We start from the raw sequence: 15,420 nt of genomic DNA, 5'->3' as shown, positions 1-15,420 counted from the left end.
AAAAGATTACAAGCTGTGATGAGATACATCAAATTGTTAAAAGAAGCCAACCCTATGTGGTAGATTATGGGCAAGTTATGCTTCATTTTTAATGCATTTCTGTGCTTTCCCACAATGAGAAAGAATGCCTTTGAAAAAAATGTTAAATGTTATCTTCATGTATTAATATTAAACAATTTTATCTTGGTATTTCTTTAAAAAGTTATGACCATCAAAAGATACAGTTCAATGAATCAAACTCAGTTGAAATATTCTCCCTCTTCTCCAAAAGATACAATTCCAAATGAAATAAACATGACCAGGACTAAACCTGCCTGCAAGGTTAAACCTCAAGTCTGATATGTCCAAACTTACAAGCTTTTGAAAAATATTGAGATCAAACCAAACAAAACTTTCTCTTGTTGTTACCCTTGTTGTTTTAGTAGCTGCAAAAAAAAAAAAAAAAAAACACAGCTTTTCTTTTCCCAACCATAAATGATCTACTTTTATTCAGATTTGTCTATCTGGAGCTTCCAGCTGCTGCCAAGACCCCTTGCACCAGGTTCCGCTGGTGGCAGCCCGTGTTCTCGGGAGAGGACTATGACCAGTGGGCAGTCGATGACATCATCATTCTGTCCGAGAAGCAGAAGCAGATCATCCCAGTTATCAATCCAACTTTACCTCAGGTATCCTCCTATGTCTGAACTCCAGGAAGACAGATTGTTATAAAAGTGAATGGCATAACGAACTCATTTCCTTAAGGATTTATGTTATAAAAGTGAATGGCATAACGAACTCATTTCCTTAAGGATTTAGTGCTTGACACTGAATGTATGATATAAGTTGAAGGGCTTGTACTTAATTTTTTGTTACCTCTCTATGCTACCACTTCACAGATAATTTAGATGTAAAAAAGACTGACGTCTGGTTAAATCATCAAGCAAAATTGTTAGTGTGTTTATAAAATGATTAGATACACAGTGGTAAAATACTTTCAGTTGTTGAATCATCAGGAGAAAAGTTAATAGCTGTAAAAAGACATGGAGATTCTTCTGTGTTTTCCTAGAAATGCAAGTGGTACATGGCCCAGCATGTCATGAAATGAAAATTCCTTTCTTGTTTTCAAAGCTATCAAATTGCCTTTTTGTGTTATTTGTATTGTTTCTATTAGAACTTTTATGAGAAGCCAGCTTTTGATTATCCTATGAATCAGATGAGTGTGTGGTTGATGTTGGCTAATGAAGGAATGGTTAAAAATGAAACCTTCTGTGCTGCCACACCATCAGCAATGATATTTGGAAAATCAGATGGAGATCGATTTGCAGTAACTCGGGATTTGACCCTGAAGCCTGGATATGTGCTACAGTTCAAGGTATTTATGCACAAGCTTCTTCCCAGAGCAAGTTAAGGAGTAAAACATCTTCCAGATGTATACGTGGAACTCACAGAGAACACACATTTTTCATGTTCTATTAAAGAAGGGACTCACCTGTACAAAAGCTCAACAGTGTTAGAATTGCAAAGCTTTTCAGCTCTACTCATAAGGAAAGCAGCTTGCTAGTTTTTAAGGAGTCCCGAAAGTTGTGGGTATACCATTTCTTCAGGTATTCAAGGAACTCTGCCAGAATTAAAAATAACATTGACTTTTAGGACTTCAATCTGATAGTGACTTAATGAATCTCAAGCTTCTAAACGATGATGGATAAGTTGTCCTTTTCATCTTACTAGTGGTATTTGAACTTGCAAGATATTTTATGCTTTTGCTGTATTATTTTCGAACAAATTATCTTACTTAAATTCAGTAAATTTTTACTCCAGTCATCATTGTTCTCTTAAAGGCTTCTTGTGTTTCAGCTCTGTGATAACGTATCAACATGTATAGCAAGTATTTACTTTGACAAGGTCTTGTTTCAGAACCCTAATCAAAATTTCATTGTGTTTATAATAAAATCCCATAGGTGACTTCTGGGGTTGGAAGTAATGCAGTTTTAATGAGCTAGCACAACTACATGGTCCTTACATAATGGCAGGATGCAGATGCTAAATAATTTACAAGTGGAATTATTAAAGAGATCAGATGTTTATAGGCAGCTCTTCAAATATAATTTTCACAGGTCTGTAAACAAGGAGTTAGTCATAAATAATATGATTAGTAAAATGTTATCCTTGTTTAGATTCTGATGTTAAACTATAATGGAAAAATATCAATAACAATATATGATCTATATTCGTTTGTTGGTAATACCTAAAGCAGTAACAAAATAACGTTAATAGCAAATATATTTCCAGAATACTATGCTGTTTCTCATCTGACACCTTTTCTATTTAATTAATCACAAACCATGGTTGTGTAGGTATTAAAGTCTGCAAGGTAATATTCTGAAATTTTAAAAATCTAAATTTAAAAAATAGTGTTAAATATTTCAAGCACTTAAACAATGATCAGGAATGCAAACTGCTTAAGAAAATCTTAATTCTCTACCATTTGACCCAGCAATCCCATTATTGGGTATATACCCAAAGAAGTGTAAATTATTCTACCATAAAGACGCATGCATGTGTATGTTCATCAAAGCACTATTGGCAATAGCAAAGACATGGATTCAACCTAAATGCTCATCTGTGGTAGACTGGATAAAGAAAATGTGGTACATATACACCATGGAACACTACACAGACATAAAAAAGGATGAAATCATGACCTTTATAGCAACATGAGTGGAGCTGGAGGCCATTATCCTAGGCAAACTAATGAAGGAACAGAAAAACAGATACCACATGTTCTCACTTGTAAGTGGGAGCTAAACAATGAGAACACATGGGCACAGAGGGGAGCAACGGACACTGGGGCCTACTTGAGGATGAAAGGTAGGAGAAGGGAGAGGATCAAAAAACTGCCTATTGGGTAGTATGCTTATTACCTGCGTGACAACGTAATCGGGACAGCAAACTCCTGAGGCACACAGTTTATCTATATAACAAACCTGCACATGTACCCATGAACCTAAAATAAAAGCTAATTTAAAAATTTTTAATTTTCATATCACACAAGCAGAAGGCTATTAATTTGTGGTTATTTAATAAGTATAGAGCACAGATCATTCAGGGGTTGATAATTAGTGTATGTTTGAAACCTGCCTATAAGAATTCTGGGTGCCATTTGTACAAAAATACACAGGGCTGGTGCAGTTTTTGTGATTACTTGCTGTGTGATAAACACTAGCTAGTCCTGGGACTATAGAAATGAAAAATGTGACCTGTGTAACAAACCTGCATGTTCCACACATGTATCCTGGAACTTAAAGTAAAATTTAACAAAAAAAAAAAAAAAAGAAAAAGAAAAATATGACCTTAGCTTTCAAGGAACTAGAGAATGAGGCAGAAAAGTGAACAGTCACAATAAAGTCACAAGAATGCTGCAGTATAAGTTGGCTCTAGGTGCTATAACAATACTCTGCATAGTGCCTAACATGTTTCAGGCACTCAAAAAATGTCTGTTAGTTGAATAAATGGATGGATGGTTGAATGGATGGATGGGTGGGTGGAAAGACGGATAGGAGTAAAGGAAGGAAAGGAAGGGGAAGGGAGGAAGGGTGGATTGATGGATGAGTTCCAATTGGAAGTCTCTGGAAATACAGAGACTTAGCCAGCTGAAGAATGGAGGGGCAGGAATTCCAGTTAGAGACAACAAAATGAGCAAATACATGAAAATACACCGAAGTGCAAATGAGAAAAGGGGCAAGTCTAACTTTGAGGACTGTGGAGTATGTGCAGCAGAGATGAGAGATAAAGTTGACTCTGATGGGCATTATATTCTACATTAAGTCACTTGAACATTATCCCAAGAGCAATGAGTCATGAAAGATTTTTAGCCAGTTGAATGCCAGAATCAGACCTGTGTTTTAGAAGAATCATTCAACTGCAGTATGGATGTTGACCCAATAGAAGAGGAAACCAGAGTCAGCAAGTACATTCATTCCTTCATTCAGCAAATACTTATAAAGTCTCTATATTCTATTCACATTTCTGGGTTATGGAAATAAATACAGAGAGTATGAAATAGGGTAATGGAGGATCTTTACCATTTTATAAAAGGTTGTCAGGTTGGTTGGCGTCACTAATAAAATGACACTCTTAAGCCACAACCTATAGAAAGTAAAGGAGTGAGTCATGCAGTTATGTGGAAAAGATCATTCCAGGCACAGAAAACAAAAAGAACCAACATCTTGAAGTAGGAATGTTCTAGAAACCACAAGTATGCCATTGTGACCATAGCAGAGAAAGTGAGCAAGAGTAGGACAGATGAAAAAAGTAAGGTCAAACTTTGACTTCTGTTCTGAATAAAATAGCAGAAAGGTGACACATTCTGATTTAGGCTTTTAAAGAATCATTGCTCTGGTAACTGTGCAGGGTCAAGGGCAGAAACATTAGCAGCTATCCAGTGATCCAAGTAAGAGATTATGGGAGATAGGACCTGTGAAAGAGGCAGAGAGAAATGATCAGATTTTTAAATATATTTTGAGTAAAGTAAGGATGCTAGAGCTGTAATCGAAGTCAGAAATGAGAAGGCCAGGTTGAGGCATAGCATGCGTTATAAAGATAAATAAATGAGTATAAAGATGTTAAAGTGATACAATCAATAGATTTGGGTGACTGTTGAGTAATAGAATGGAGTCTAGAATTATTCTCTTATTTCTGGTTCTGGCTGCTGAACTACAGAAAAATGAGGGTTTGCTTTAGGAGAGCAGTTGAAGAGGACTGGCTTGGACATAATGGAGTTACAGGTGCTGATGGGCTGCTGAAGTGGAAATGAAAAGGAAGTGGTAATGTGTATTTGTCCAGAAAGTAGGAGAGAGGTCATATCTGTTATTCAGACTACAGGCATTCAGAAGAAACATGAGGTTATGATTGTGAATGAGATTAAGAAGCATGCATACAGTAAAATGATAAAGTCAAGACTGAATCACAGAAAACACCAACACTTAAAAGGCAGGCTAGATGGTCAATAAAAAAGAAATGGTTAACAATGTTAAAAGCAATAGAAGAATCAAGTAAAAGAAGGATTAAATTTTCCCATTGCATTTTGTGAGATAGACAGTTTCCTTGGTAATTTCACTGGGGCAGCAGCAGCAAAAGTCAGATTACAATGGATTTTAAAATGTTGAGTAAAGAGGTCTACACAGTGCATACGGCCTTTCTCTCAATTTGTTTAGCTGTGTAGTTAGAGGGAGACCAAAAATCAGGGAGAATTTTTATGTTCTTTTGTTTTATTTTTAAAGGTAGGAGAGACTTAAACATATGTATCTGATCCATAGAAGGTACACAAGTAAATATTTGTTGAAGGTATGCCTAAATCCTGAATGGAAAGTTTAAGATAAATTATATGTTTAATACAAATGAGAGTATGTCTACACTACCCTATTACCTGATTTCTAAAGCACGAACTTGTCACAGAACTTAAAGTTCCAACGACTTGTCTATGTTAGAAACAACAGCAATCATGGCAAATTTAAGACAAAAAGTTAACTAGACGTGCCCAATGTGGCTGCTTTCACTACATACCAGCCAAAGGCCTTTGGTACTATTGAGTAATGCAGTAAAAGGAATTTGTGTTAGAAGAGTTTAATCATGCATCTGAGAGGGTTAAGTCTTTAATTATATTCTTGATGTTTTACTATATAAACTTGGATAAATTGTGCACAATAAAATTTCTAACCAAATTATAAATTCTCTGAGAGATGCTTTCTAGCTCTGAGTATGGAAATAAAGAAGATACTAAATCTTCTTTTTAAAAACTAGATAAAGCTACCTTATAGTCATCAGGATTAACTGATTGACCTCCTGAGCTATGGCTCAATATTATTAGCCCATGACTCTACCTTTATATCATCCTTTTTTTTTTTTTTTGTCATATCATGTTCTTTTCATTCCTGATTTCAATTTTCCTTCTAAAACTCAGACTATTCTTATTTAGTAAAGGCTTATACAACAAAATGTGTGGCTCCAGCCAACAAATGAAATAAGATGTGAATAGGCCATTCATATAAGATGGCATGTAATTAAATGAACATGAGAAAAAGAGTTTGACATTTGTAATTTTAAAAAATGTGATAAAATTCATTACACATTTATTTGGAAATAATCTGTCTTAAACTATAATACTCAATGCCTAAACTGATTCATTTGGACTCAACCAATACAAAATGAACACACATAACTAGAAAATTTTAAGTGTTTCTACATTTTGACTCATTAATGCTACTCTCAGGAATTTATCTGGTGATGACAAATCAACCAAAGAAGAAAGGTGTATTCTCTGCAATGCTATGTATAACAGAATGTGGAGGAAAGCTCTAGATGTGTAATAATTTCAACTGTATGACCAATATATAGATTCCCTATAAAGATCAGTAGAGAAAATAGAAAAGTAAGGACAGTTATGATAGACTAGTGGGATTTAGGTTGTATTTTTACAGTTTTTTAAATGTTATTAATCCTATGATGACAGTCCTCCCTAAAGGTATACCAAACAGTAACAGGTTCATTTCTGGATTATGTTGATTATTTGATGCTGTGATAAACACTTAGCTCTTTCATCTGAGTTGACACTGATTTTATTTTATTTATTTTTATTTTATTTTATTTATTTATTTATTTATTTATTTGAGACGGAGTCTTGCTCTGTCGCCCAGGCTGGAGTGCAGTGGTGTGATCTTGGCTCACTACAACCTCCGCCTCCCGGGTTCAAGCAATTCTTTACCTCAGGCTCCCGAGTAGCTGGGATTACAGGTGTTCGCCACCACGCCCAGCTAATTTTTGTATTTTTAGTAGAGACAGGGTTTCACCATTTTGGCCATGCTAATCTTGAACTCCTGACCTCATGATCCATCGGCCTCAGCCTCCCAAAGTGCTGGGATTCAAGCATGAGCCACCGCGCCTAACCAGTTGATGCTGATCTTTAATGAGCTTTGGCAAGGAAACAGAACGATGCTCGTTCCACTGAAACCTTCCTGTACTGAAGAAGACAGCTGCTTCTCCATCTTATGGTTTCCTCTGTTTGTACCCTCTGAGGAGGGAGAAAGAAGCAGTTTCTTGGCATATCTTTTGTCTGGGACTCAAGAACCACCGACACTGTGCTTCTCTCTTCTCTCCTATAATCCCAAGAAATCCACAAAATGAGTTCAGCTTTCTAGTAAAAAGTACCTATTGTTTGCTTAAACGAAGAATTCCAGAATCTATTGAAGGGTCTTGGTTGGCACTGAGCTCACAATTCCTATCATTGTAAATTCAATGCAGACCCATTGGAAGGCACCCTGGATGCTGTAGCACCTAATTTGTTGAGTGATGACTTAGAACCAAAATCTTGTATAATTCTTGTCCTTCCTTTTAACAGCTAAACATAGGGTGTGCCAATCAATTCAGCAATACTGCTCCAGTTCTTCTTCAATACTCTCATGATGCTGGTATGTCCTGGTTTCTGGTGAAAGAAGGCTGTTACCCAGCTTCTGCAGGCAAAGGATGTGAAGGAAACTCCAGAGAACTAAGTGAGCCCACCATGTATCACGCAGGGGACTTTGAAGAATGGACAAGAATCACCATTGTTATTCCAAGGTCTCTTGCATCCAGGTAAAGTAAGCATTCTTAATAGGTTTGGGCCATTAAGAAAGACACAATCCCAAATGCTGTAATCCTAAATGTTGAAATCCTAAAAGATCAAAATCCTGAAAATACAATTCTGGAAAAAATAATTTTAAAATATTTTAAATTATTTTTAAAATTATTTTTAAATATTTTAATTATTTAAATAATTTAATTAAATATTTAATTAATTTAAAATTATTTAAAATATTTTAAAATATTTAAAAATAATTTTTTAAACATTTATATTTTAAAAGGGGGATTTATTTGAGAAACAAAAACATGACAGAACACTTCATAGGCCATTTTACACAATACTTATTTTTGAAGCATAAACATTCAGATACACTAAAGACCGCTGCATTTGTTTAACATTTATGAGCAGACAAAATGTATACATAGAGAAATAGGTTAAAAAGCAAAATGTATAAATGTATATCACTGTGGTTGGTGATCGTTTGCACTCAGCTGTATAAATGTGGCCATCTGAAATACAGACAATTTAACTCTTTTGATGAGATTGATCAAAAACCTCAGTGGGTTACCACTGCATATGCAGTCACCAAAAAGCTGAGACCCGAAGAAATTTTATCTTTCACAAAAGCAGATGTATGAAAAAGATGTCTCTCCCGTTATCGAGTAAGATTTTAGCATTTTTAGGTACACGCACAGTGTTCACACGCAACGTCAACATTGCACTTTTGTGAAGTCACATTTGCAAAAGAAATTCATAAAACAAATTATAACTCTCTGAAAGTCCTTACACAATTTACACATCCCATATTGGAAATGATGTGAAGACAGAGCACATCAAATAGATAGCATAGCCAATTGGCACAGTGTGGGAAGGGCAGAAGTCCTATGACTGGATAATTTGGCGGGGGAGATTTCTTGTATTTTTGGAGGTTTCTTGTACTGTTTTCACTTCTATGATCTTCAAAACACTCACTACACTTATATTTGGAGAGTAGTTGTGGTCTACAGAGTTTGTAGGGATATGCTGTCTGAAAATCTGGTTATTGCTGAGCCATTGGAATTAAACAATTTTCTGCTTTCATAGCACCAATCATAACTAGCTTTTACACTTTTGTATGTTTCATTTGCCAGAGTATATGTGAAATATTGTTACATGTACATAATGCATACTGATTATGTCAGGATATTTATGGTGTCCATCACTTGAGTACAGTATACTTTTGTTAAGTATAGTCACCCTTCTCTGCTATCAAGCATTGAATTTATTCCTTCTATCTTACTGTATGTTTGTACCCTTTAAACCATTTCTTTTCATCCTCCTCCCTCCCTCTCTTGGTACCCATCCTAGTCTCTGTTATCTGTCTTTCCACTCTCTACCTCCATGTATGAAAAACATGTGATCTAATATTTAGCTCCCACATATAACTGAGAATATGCAATATTTGTCTTTTTGACCCTGGCTTATTTCACATGAAATAATGGCCTCCGGTTCCATCCATGTTGCTGCAAATGACATATTTTCATTCTTCTCTATGGCCAAATAGTATTTCACTGTGTATATCCATTCTTCTGTTGATTAACATTTAGGTTGATTCCATATCTTAGCTATTGTGAACAGTTCTGCAATAAACATGAAAGTGTAGGTGTCCCTTTGATATATTGATTTATTTTTCTTTGGGTAGACACCCAGTAGTAGGATTACTGGATCATATGGTAATTTTATTTTTAGTTTTTTGAGAAATCTCCATACTGTTTTCCACAGTGGCTGTACTAGTTTACATTCCCACCAACAGTGTATAAGAGTTCCCTTTTCTTCATATCCTCACCAACATCTGTTTGTTTGTTGTCTTTTGAATAATAACCACTGTGACCGGGATAAGACAGTATTTTATTGTGGTTTTGATTTGCATTTCTCTGGTGATTAGCGATGTTGACGTTTTTTCATATACCTTTTTACATTTGTATGTCTTCCTTTGAGGAATGTCTATTCATGGCCTTTGCCCACCTTTTAATTTTATTTATTTATTTATGTTGCTGTTGTTTGAGTTCTTTGTATACTCTATTCCTATTATATTGGTCCCCTGTTGAATGAAAAGTTGCAAATATTTTTCCCATCCCATAGGTTGTCTCTTCACTCTGTAGATTATTTATTTTATTGTGCAGAAGCTATTTTTAGTTTAACAAAGTCTCATGTGTCTGTTTTTGTTTTTGTTGGCTGTGCTTTTGAGGTCTTAGTCATAAATTCTTTCTAGACCAATATCCAGGAGAGTTTTCCATAGGTTTTTCTTCTAGAATTTTTGTAGTTTGGGGCCTTATGTTTAAGTCTTTAATCCATTTTGAGTTGATTTTTGCATGTGGTGAGAGATATGGGTCCTGTTTCATTCTTCTGCATGTGGCTGTTCAATTTTCGCAGCACCATTTATTGCAGAGGGTGTCCTTTCCCCAGTGTAAGTTCTTGTCAGTTTTGTCAAAGATTACTTAGCTACAAATCTGGGGCTTTATTTCTGGATTCTCTATTCTGTTCCATTGGTCTATGTGTCTATCTTTATACCAGTATCATAGTGTTTTGCTTATTATTGCTTTGTAGCATAATTTGAAGTCAGGTAAAGTGATGTCTCACATCCTTCTTTTTGTTTAGGATTGCTTTGGCTCTTCAGACTCTTTTTTTATTCTATATGAATTTTAGGGTTGTTTTTTCTAATTCTGTGAAAAATGACGTTGGTAATTTGATAGGAGTTACGTTGCATCTGTAGATTGCTTTCAGCATTGTAATCATTTTAACCATATTGATTCTTCCAATCCATGAGCATGGGATTTTCTCCATTTGTTTTTGTGATCTACAGTTTCTTCCATCTACAGCGTTTTCTGGTTTTCCTTGTAGAGATGATTCATCTCCTTGGTTAAATGTATTCCTAGGTACTTATTTTATTTTGGAGATTGTCAATGGGATTGAATTCTTGATTTGGTACTCAGCTTCAATGTTACTGGTATATAGAAATGCTCTGATTTTTGTACATTGATTTTCCATCCTTAAAATTTACTGAAGTTATTTTTCAAGTCTAGGAATTTTTTGGAAGAGTCCTTAGGGTTTTCTAGGTATAAGATCATGTCATCAGTGAACAGAAATAATTTGATTTCCTTTTTCTCAATTTGGATGCTTTTTATTTCTTTCTCTCGCTTGACTGCTTTAGCTAAGACTTCTAGTACTGTGTTGAACAGGAGTGGTGAGAGTGAGCATCCTTGTATTGTCCCACTTCTTGGGAGGAATGATTTTACCTTTTCCCCATTCAGTGTAATGTTGGCTATGGGTTTGTCATGTATGGCTTGTATTATTTTGAGGTGTGTTGCTTTGATGCCCAGATTGTTGAGGGTTTATATCGTATCAACATCATGAATGGATGTTGGATTTTACCTAATGCTCTTTCTGCATTTATTGAAATGATCATATGTTTTTTGTTTTTAATTCTGTTTATGTGGTGAATGACATTTACTGATTTAGGTATGTTGAACTATCCTTATATCCATGGAATAAACTCATTCAATCATGATGTATATCTTTTTGATGTGCTGTTATTTTCAGTTTGCTAATATCTTCTTGAGGATTTTTGTGTCTGTGTTCATCAGGAATACTAGCCTGTTTTGTTTTTTGGTTGTGCCCTTGCCTAATTTTGGTATCAGGGTGATTCTGGTTTTGTAGACTGAGTTAGGAAAGAATCCTCTCCCATCCATTTTTTGAATAGTTTTAGTAAGGTTGGTACCAGCTCTGCTTTGTACATCTAGTAAAATTTACTTGTGAATCCATCTTGTACTGGGGTTTTGTTGTTGTTGTTGTTGTTGTTGTTTTGTTGGAAGACTTTTTATTACTGCTTTAAAATCATACTTATCATTGGTATGTTCACAATTTCTATTTCTTCGTAGTTAATGCTTGGGAGGTTGTATGTTTCCAGGAATTTATCTGTTTTCTCTAGGTTTTTTAGTTTGTGTGCATAGAGATGTTCATAGTAGTCTCCAATTACCTTTTTTATTTCTCTGGTATCAGGTGTAATGTCACCTTTGTTATCATTTCTGATAGTGCTTATTTGAATCTTCTCTCTTTTATGTAATCTAGCAGTCTATTAACTTTGTTATCTTTTCAGAGAACCAACTTATCATCTCATTGATCCTTTGTATTATTTTTCTTGGTTTCAATTTCATTTAGTTCTGCTCTGATCTTTGTTATTTCTTTTCTTCTGGTAGCTTTGGGTTTGTTTTGTCTTCATTTTTCTACTTCCTTGAGGTGCAATTTTAAGTTGTTAATTTACAGTCTTTCTATTTTTTTTATATATGCATTTAAAGCTATAAACTTTCCTGTTAGCACTGCTTTTGCTGTATCTCAGAGGTTTTGATATAGTGTCCCTATTTTCATTTGTTTCAAAAAAATTTTTATTTCTGCCTTAATTTCATCACTTACCCAAAGATCATTCAGGAGCCAGTTGTTTAGTTTCCATGTAATTTATATACTTTTGAGATTTCCTCTTGGTATTGATATCTAATTCTATTCTGCCATGATCTAAGAAGATACTTAGTATAATTTAGATTTTTAAAAATTTATTGAGACTTGCTTTGTGGCCTAGCATATGGACTGTTTTTGAGAATGTTCCATGTGCGGAAGTGAAGCAGCATGTTCTGTGGTTGTTGGGTATAATGTTCTTTGTGTGTTATGTCCATTTGGCCTGGAGTTCAATTTTAAAAATCCAGAGGTTCTTTGTTCATTTTCTGCCTCTGTAATCTATCTAGTGCTGTCAGTGGGGTGTTAAAGCTACCAATATTATTATGTTACTATCTGTCTCTATTCTTAGGCCTAGCAGTATTTATTTTATGAATGTGGGTGTTGCATGGTTGGGTACATATATTTAGGATAGTTGTGTCTTCTTGCTGAATTGAACCCTTTACCATTATATAATGCCCTTTTCAGTCTTTTTAAACTTTTATTGAATTACAGTCTGTTTTATCTTACATGAGTATAGCTACTCTTACTCATTTTCTTTTCCATTTGGGTAGTATATCTTTTTCCACCCCTTTGTGTTGAGTCTGTAGGTGTCTTTACCCATTAAGTGGGTCTGTTGTAGGCAACAAATAATTGGACCTATGTTTTCTTATCCAATCTGCCAGTCTATACCTTCTTAGTTGAGCATTTAGCCCATTACATTCAAGGCTAATACTGATATGTGAGGTTCTGTGCCTTTTGGTGCACTGCACAGTCCTTTCCCTGGGGAGCAATACTCCCTGTAGGATAGAGAATTGGGGACCTTGTAGTACCTTTGGGTCCAGCCAGTGCTGCTCCACTGCAGCCTTCCAAGTGGACATTGGAGATGTCAGCAGGAACTCCTGGGATGTGGAGATATGGGGACTGTTACCAAGGGCAAGATGCAGTCCTATGGCAGCAGCACTCCACAGATGGCTCCCTGCTGCAGCTGTTCAGGTCTCAGGAGTGAGGCATGAGTGACCCAGCGTGAGTTCGCTGTCTGGTGCATTGCCTTCACAGGGTCTCCAAATCACCACCCATGCTAGTGTCAGAGTTTGTGTGGGTGGTGGCGCTCTCCCACAGCTCGGATTGCAGCAGTCTGTGGCAGGGGTGTGGACTGCTGAAGCTCTTTCCCCATAGTTCCAAGCCCCACTAGGTTCCTGGCCACTCTCAGCCATGCTGGCTACTTGTTTCCTTCTCCTTTTGTGCCTCAGGTGTTTCCTGTGAGTTCTCTATTAGTCTTTAGTATTCTCTCCTAGATTCAGGGTATGGTTATCTACTCATAATTTTGGTTCTTCCTTGGGGAAAGGATGAGTGTCTGATATCTCTGGTCAGCCATCTTGAACTGGAATCTTCTAAACTTTTATCTTTCACTATTAAGTCACTTCATATACTTAACTTGTCACAGGCTTTTTGTGAGGAAACAAATTTGCAGATCTCTTTCATTGTATTGTAAGGAATACAGTAAGAAGGAGTGATATTTGGCTTCCCTAGTATCAAATCTGAATTAGTTAGGGTTCTCCAGAGAGACAGCATCAATAGGATATGTATATATATAGATACATGAGAGGGGATATTTTTTTTTTTAGAGGAAATTGGTTCACACGATTATGGTGGCTAACTAGTTCCATGATAGACACCTGCAAGCTGGAGACCCTGAGATGTCAGTAGCATGGCTCAGTCTAAGTCCAAAGGCCTCAAAACCAGGGAAGCCAATGGTGTAATTCTCAGAGAGAGGCTGGAAGCCTCAGGCCCCAGGGAGCCTCTGATGTAAGCTCTGGAGTCCAAAGGCTGGCAAACCTGAAGTTCTGATGACCAGGGAAACAGAAGAAAAGTCTGTCCTATATCTCAGAGAGATACCAGTTTGCCTTCTGTATTTGCTTTCTGTTCACCTTCTGGCTAATTGAATGGTGCCACCAACTCTGAGGGCAGATCTTTCCCACCTAGTCCACTCAGACTTACCCTCACAGACAGGCCCCAAATAATGCTGCACCAGGTTTCTAGGTTTTCTTTAACCCAGTCTAGTTGACACCTGAAATTAACTCCACAGTCCATCTCTTGTCAACTCGGAACCCATATGCATCTCTTTAAACCATACTTATTTTTCAAATAAAGACAAGGTAATAGTTCCACCGAATATGATGTGACAATCCTGCATGATCTCCTCCCCAGAATTAAGCTTTCAGAACTTCAACATTTGGGATTTTCATCTTTTGGAATTGTGATTTGGGGTATTTTCGATGTTAGAAATTTTAGGTTTTAGGGAGTTTCATCATTCAGGATTTCAACTCTAGGGATTATGGTGTTCATGATTGTGTCTTTTGGGTTTATGATCAGCCTACATTCTTATGTGCTGTGGCTGCAATTTATGGGGAACATTTATGTATCTCAATTACCTCAATAACTTAAAAGAATTTATATAGTCTAGTTATACCTATCCAAGTTGAAGTAGTGACTACTGAGGAAAAGAGCCCTGGGACAAAATTTCCAAAATGTCTGTGTGTGTGGCGTGGGGCAGGGGGTGCACGCAAGCACGCACGTGCACATGCTTGTAAGACACATTTACTTATTTATTCAGCAAATATTTATTGAGCGTCTATGTGTGCGTGTACAAAAGTGCTGTTCTGGACACTGAGAGTACAGCAGTGAACAAAATGTATTGAAGGCCAAAAGAGTTATAAGACATTATTATATCAGACTTTCACTACACATAGATTGTTAATAATTTAACGCCTCCTTATATACACATAGACAAGTTGAGATATCTTACAATATAAATGTTCCATTTAAATGATTATTAAAATAAATAATAAAACAATAAATTAAAAATCAGTTAATGGGAAGAATGAAATCAATGGACTGAGAACATGAAGTGAATTAGTTTCAGGAAAGGGGCAACAAATTAACTCTTAGCTTCCTGGCAGCTCAGACAAAGAGAGAAAATATAGACTCATTTAGTTCCCATTGTTGAGTAATAAAAAGGAAAGCAGTTGCATTCTGATTTTTTTAAAGGTGTGCTTTTTTTTAGGCTTGGTATTTCAGAATAAATTTATAGCATGTATGCTTGTACTAGATAGAAGAGGTAACGCAGAGATCAGTATTTTTAACTATATCATTTTACAAAAGATAAACATTTTTCAAGTAGGCACTTCTTAATTGAATTCTAGAAAACAACATTAATTGTCACTCATGATAACAATTAATCATGACTCAGTCAAGGCATTTCTGTTCAGAACTGAGATGATATAATAAGTCTATTTGCACTGCTTCCTGATGACATAGCATATGGTTTGTATGCTCATTATTGCCATTCAACAATATTT

General features: G+C 35.9%; 1 protein-coding gene across 1 annotated transcript in view; it reads left to right on the top strand.

Annotated features, from left to right (window-relative positions):
* RELN (reelin) overlaps window positions 1-15,420 on the top strand; it is a 510,458-nt gene that overhangs the window by 378,231 nt on the left and 116,807 nt on the right. Inside the window, exons 26-28 of the mRNA XM_028846151.2 lie at window positions 494-665; window positions 1,151-1,351; window positions 7,373-7,605. Of these exons, the coding sequence (XP_028701984.2) occupies window positions 494-665; window positions 1,151-1,351; window positions 7,373-7,605 (606 nt within the window). The remainder of the gene's footprint in view (window positions 1-493; window positions 666-1,150; window positions 1,352-7,372; window positions 7,606-15,420) is intronic.

Source organism: Macaca mulatta, chromosome 3 (assembly GCF_049350105.2).
Source record: "Macaca mulatta isolate MMU2019108-1 chromosome 3, T2T-MMU8v2.0, whole genome shotgun sequence".
In the NCBI taxonomy this organism is placed as follows: Eukaryota; Metazoa; Chordata; class Mammalia; order Primates; family Cercopithecidae; genus Macaca; species Macaca mulatta.
Note: the sequence above shows the minus strand (reverse complement) of the source record. Positions and strands in the feature narration are given on the sequence as shown.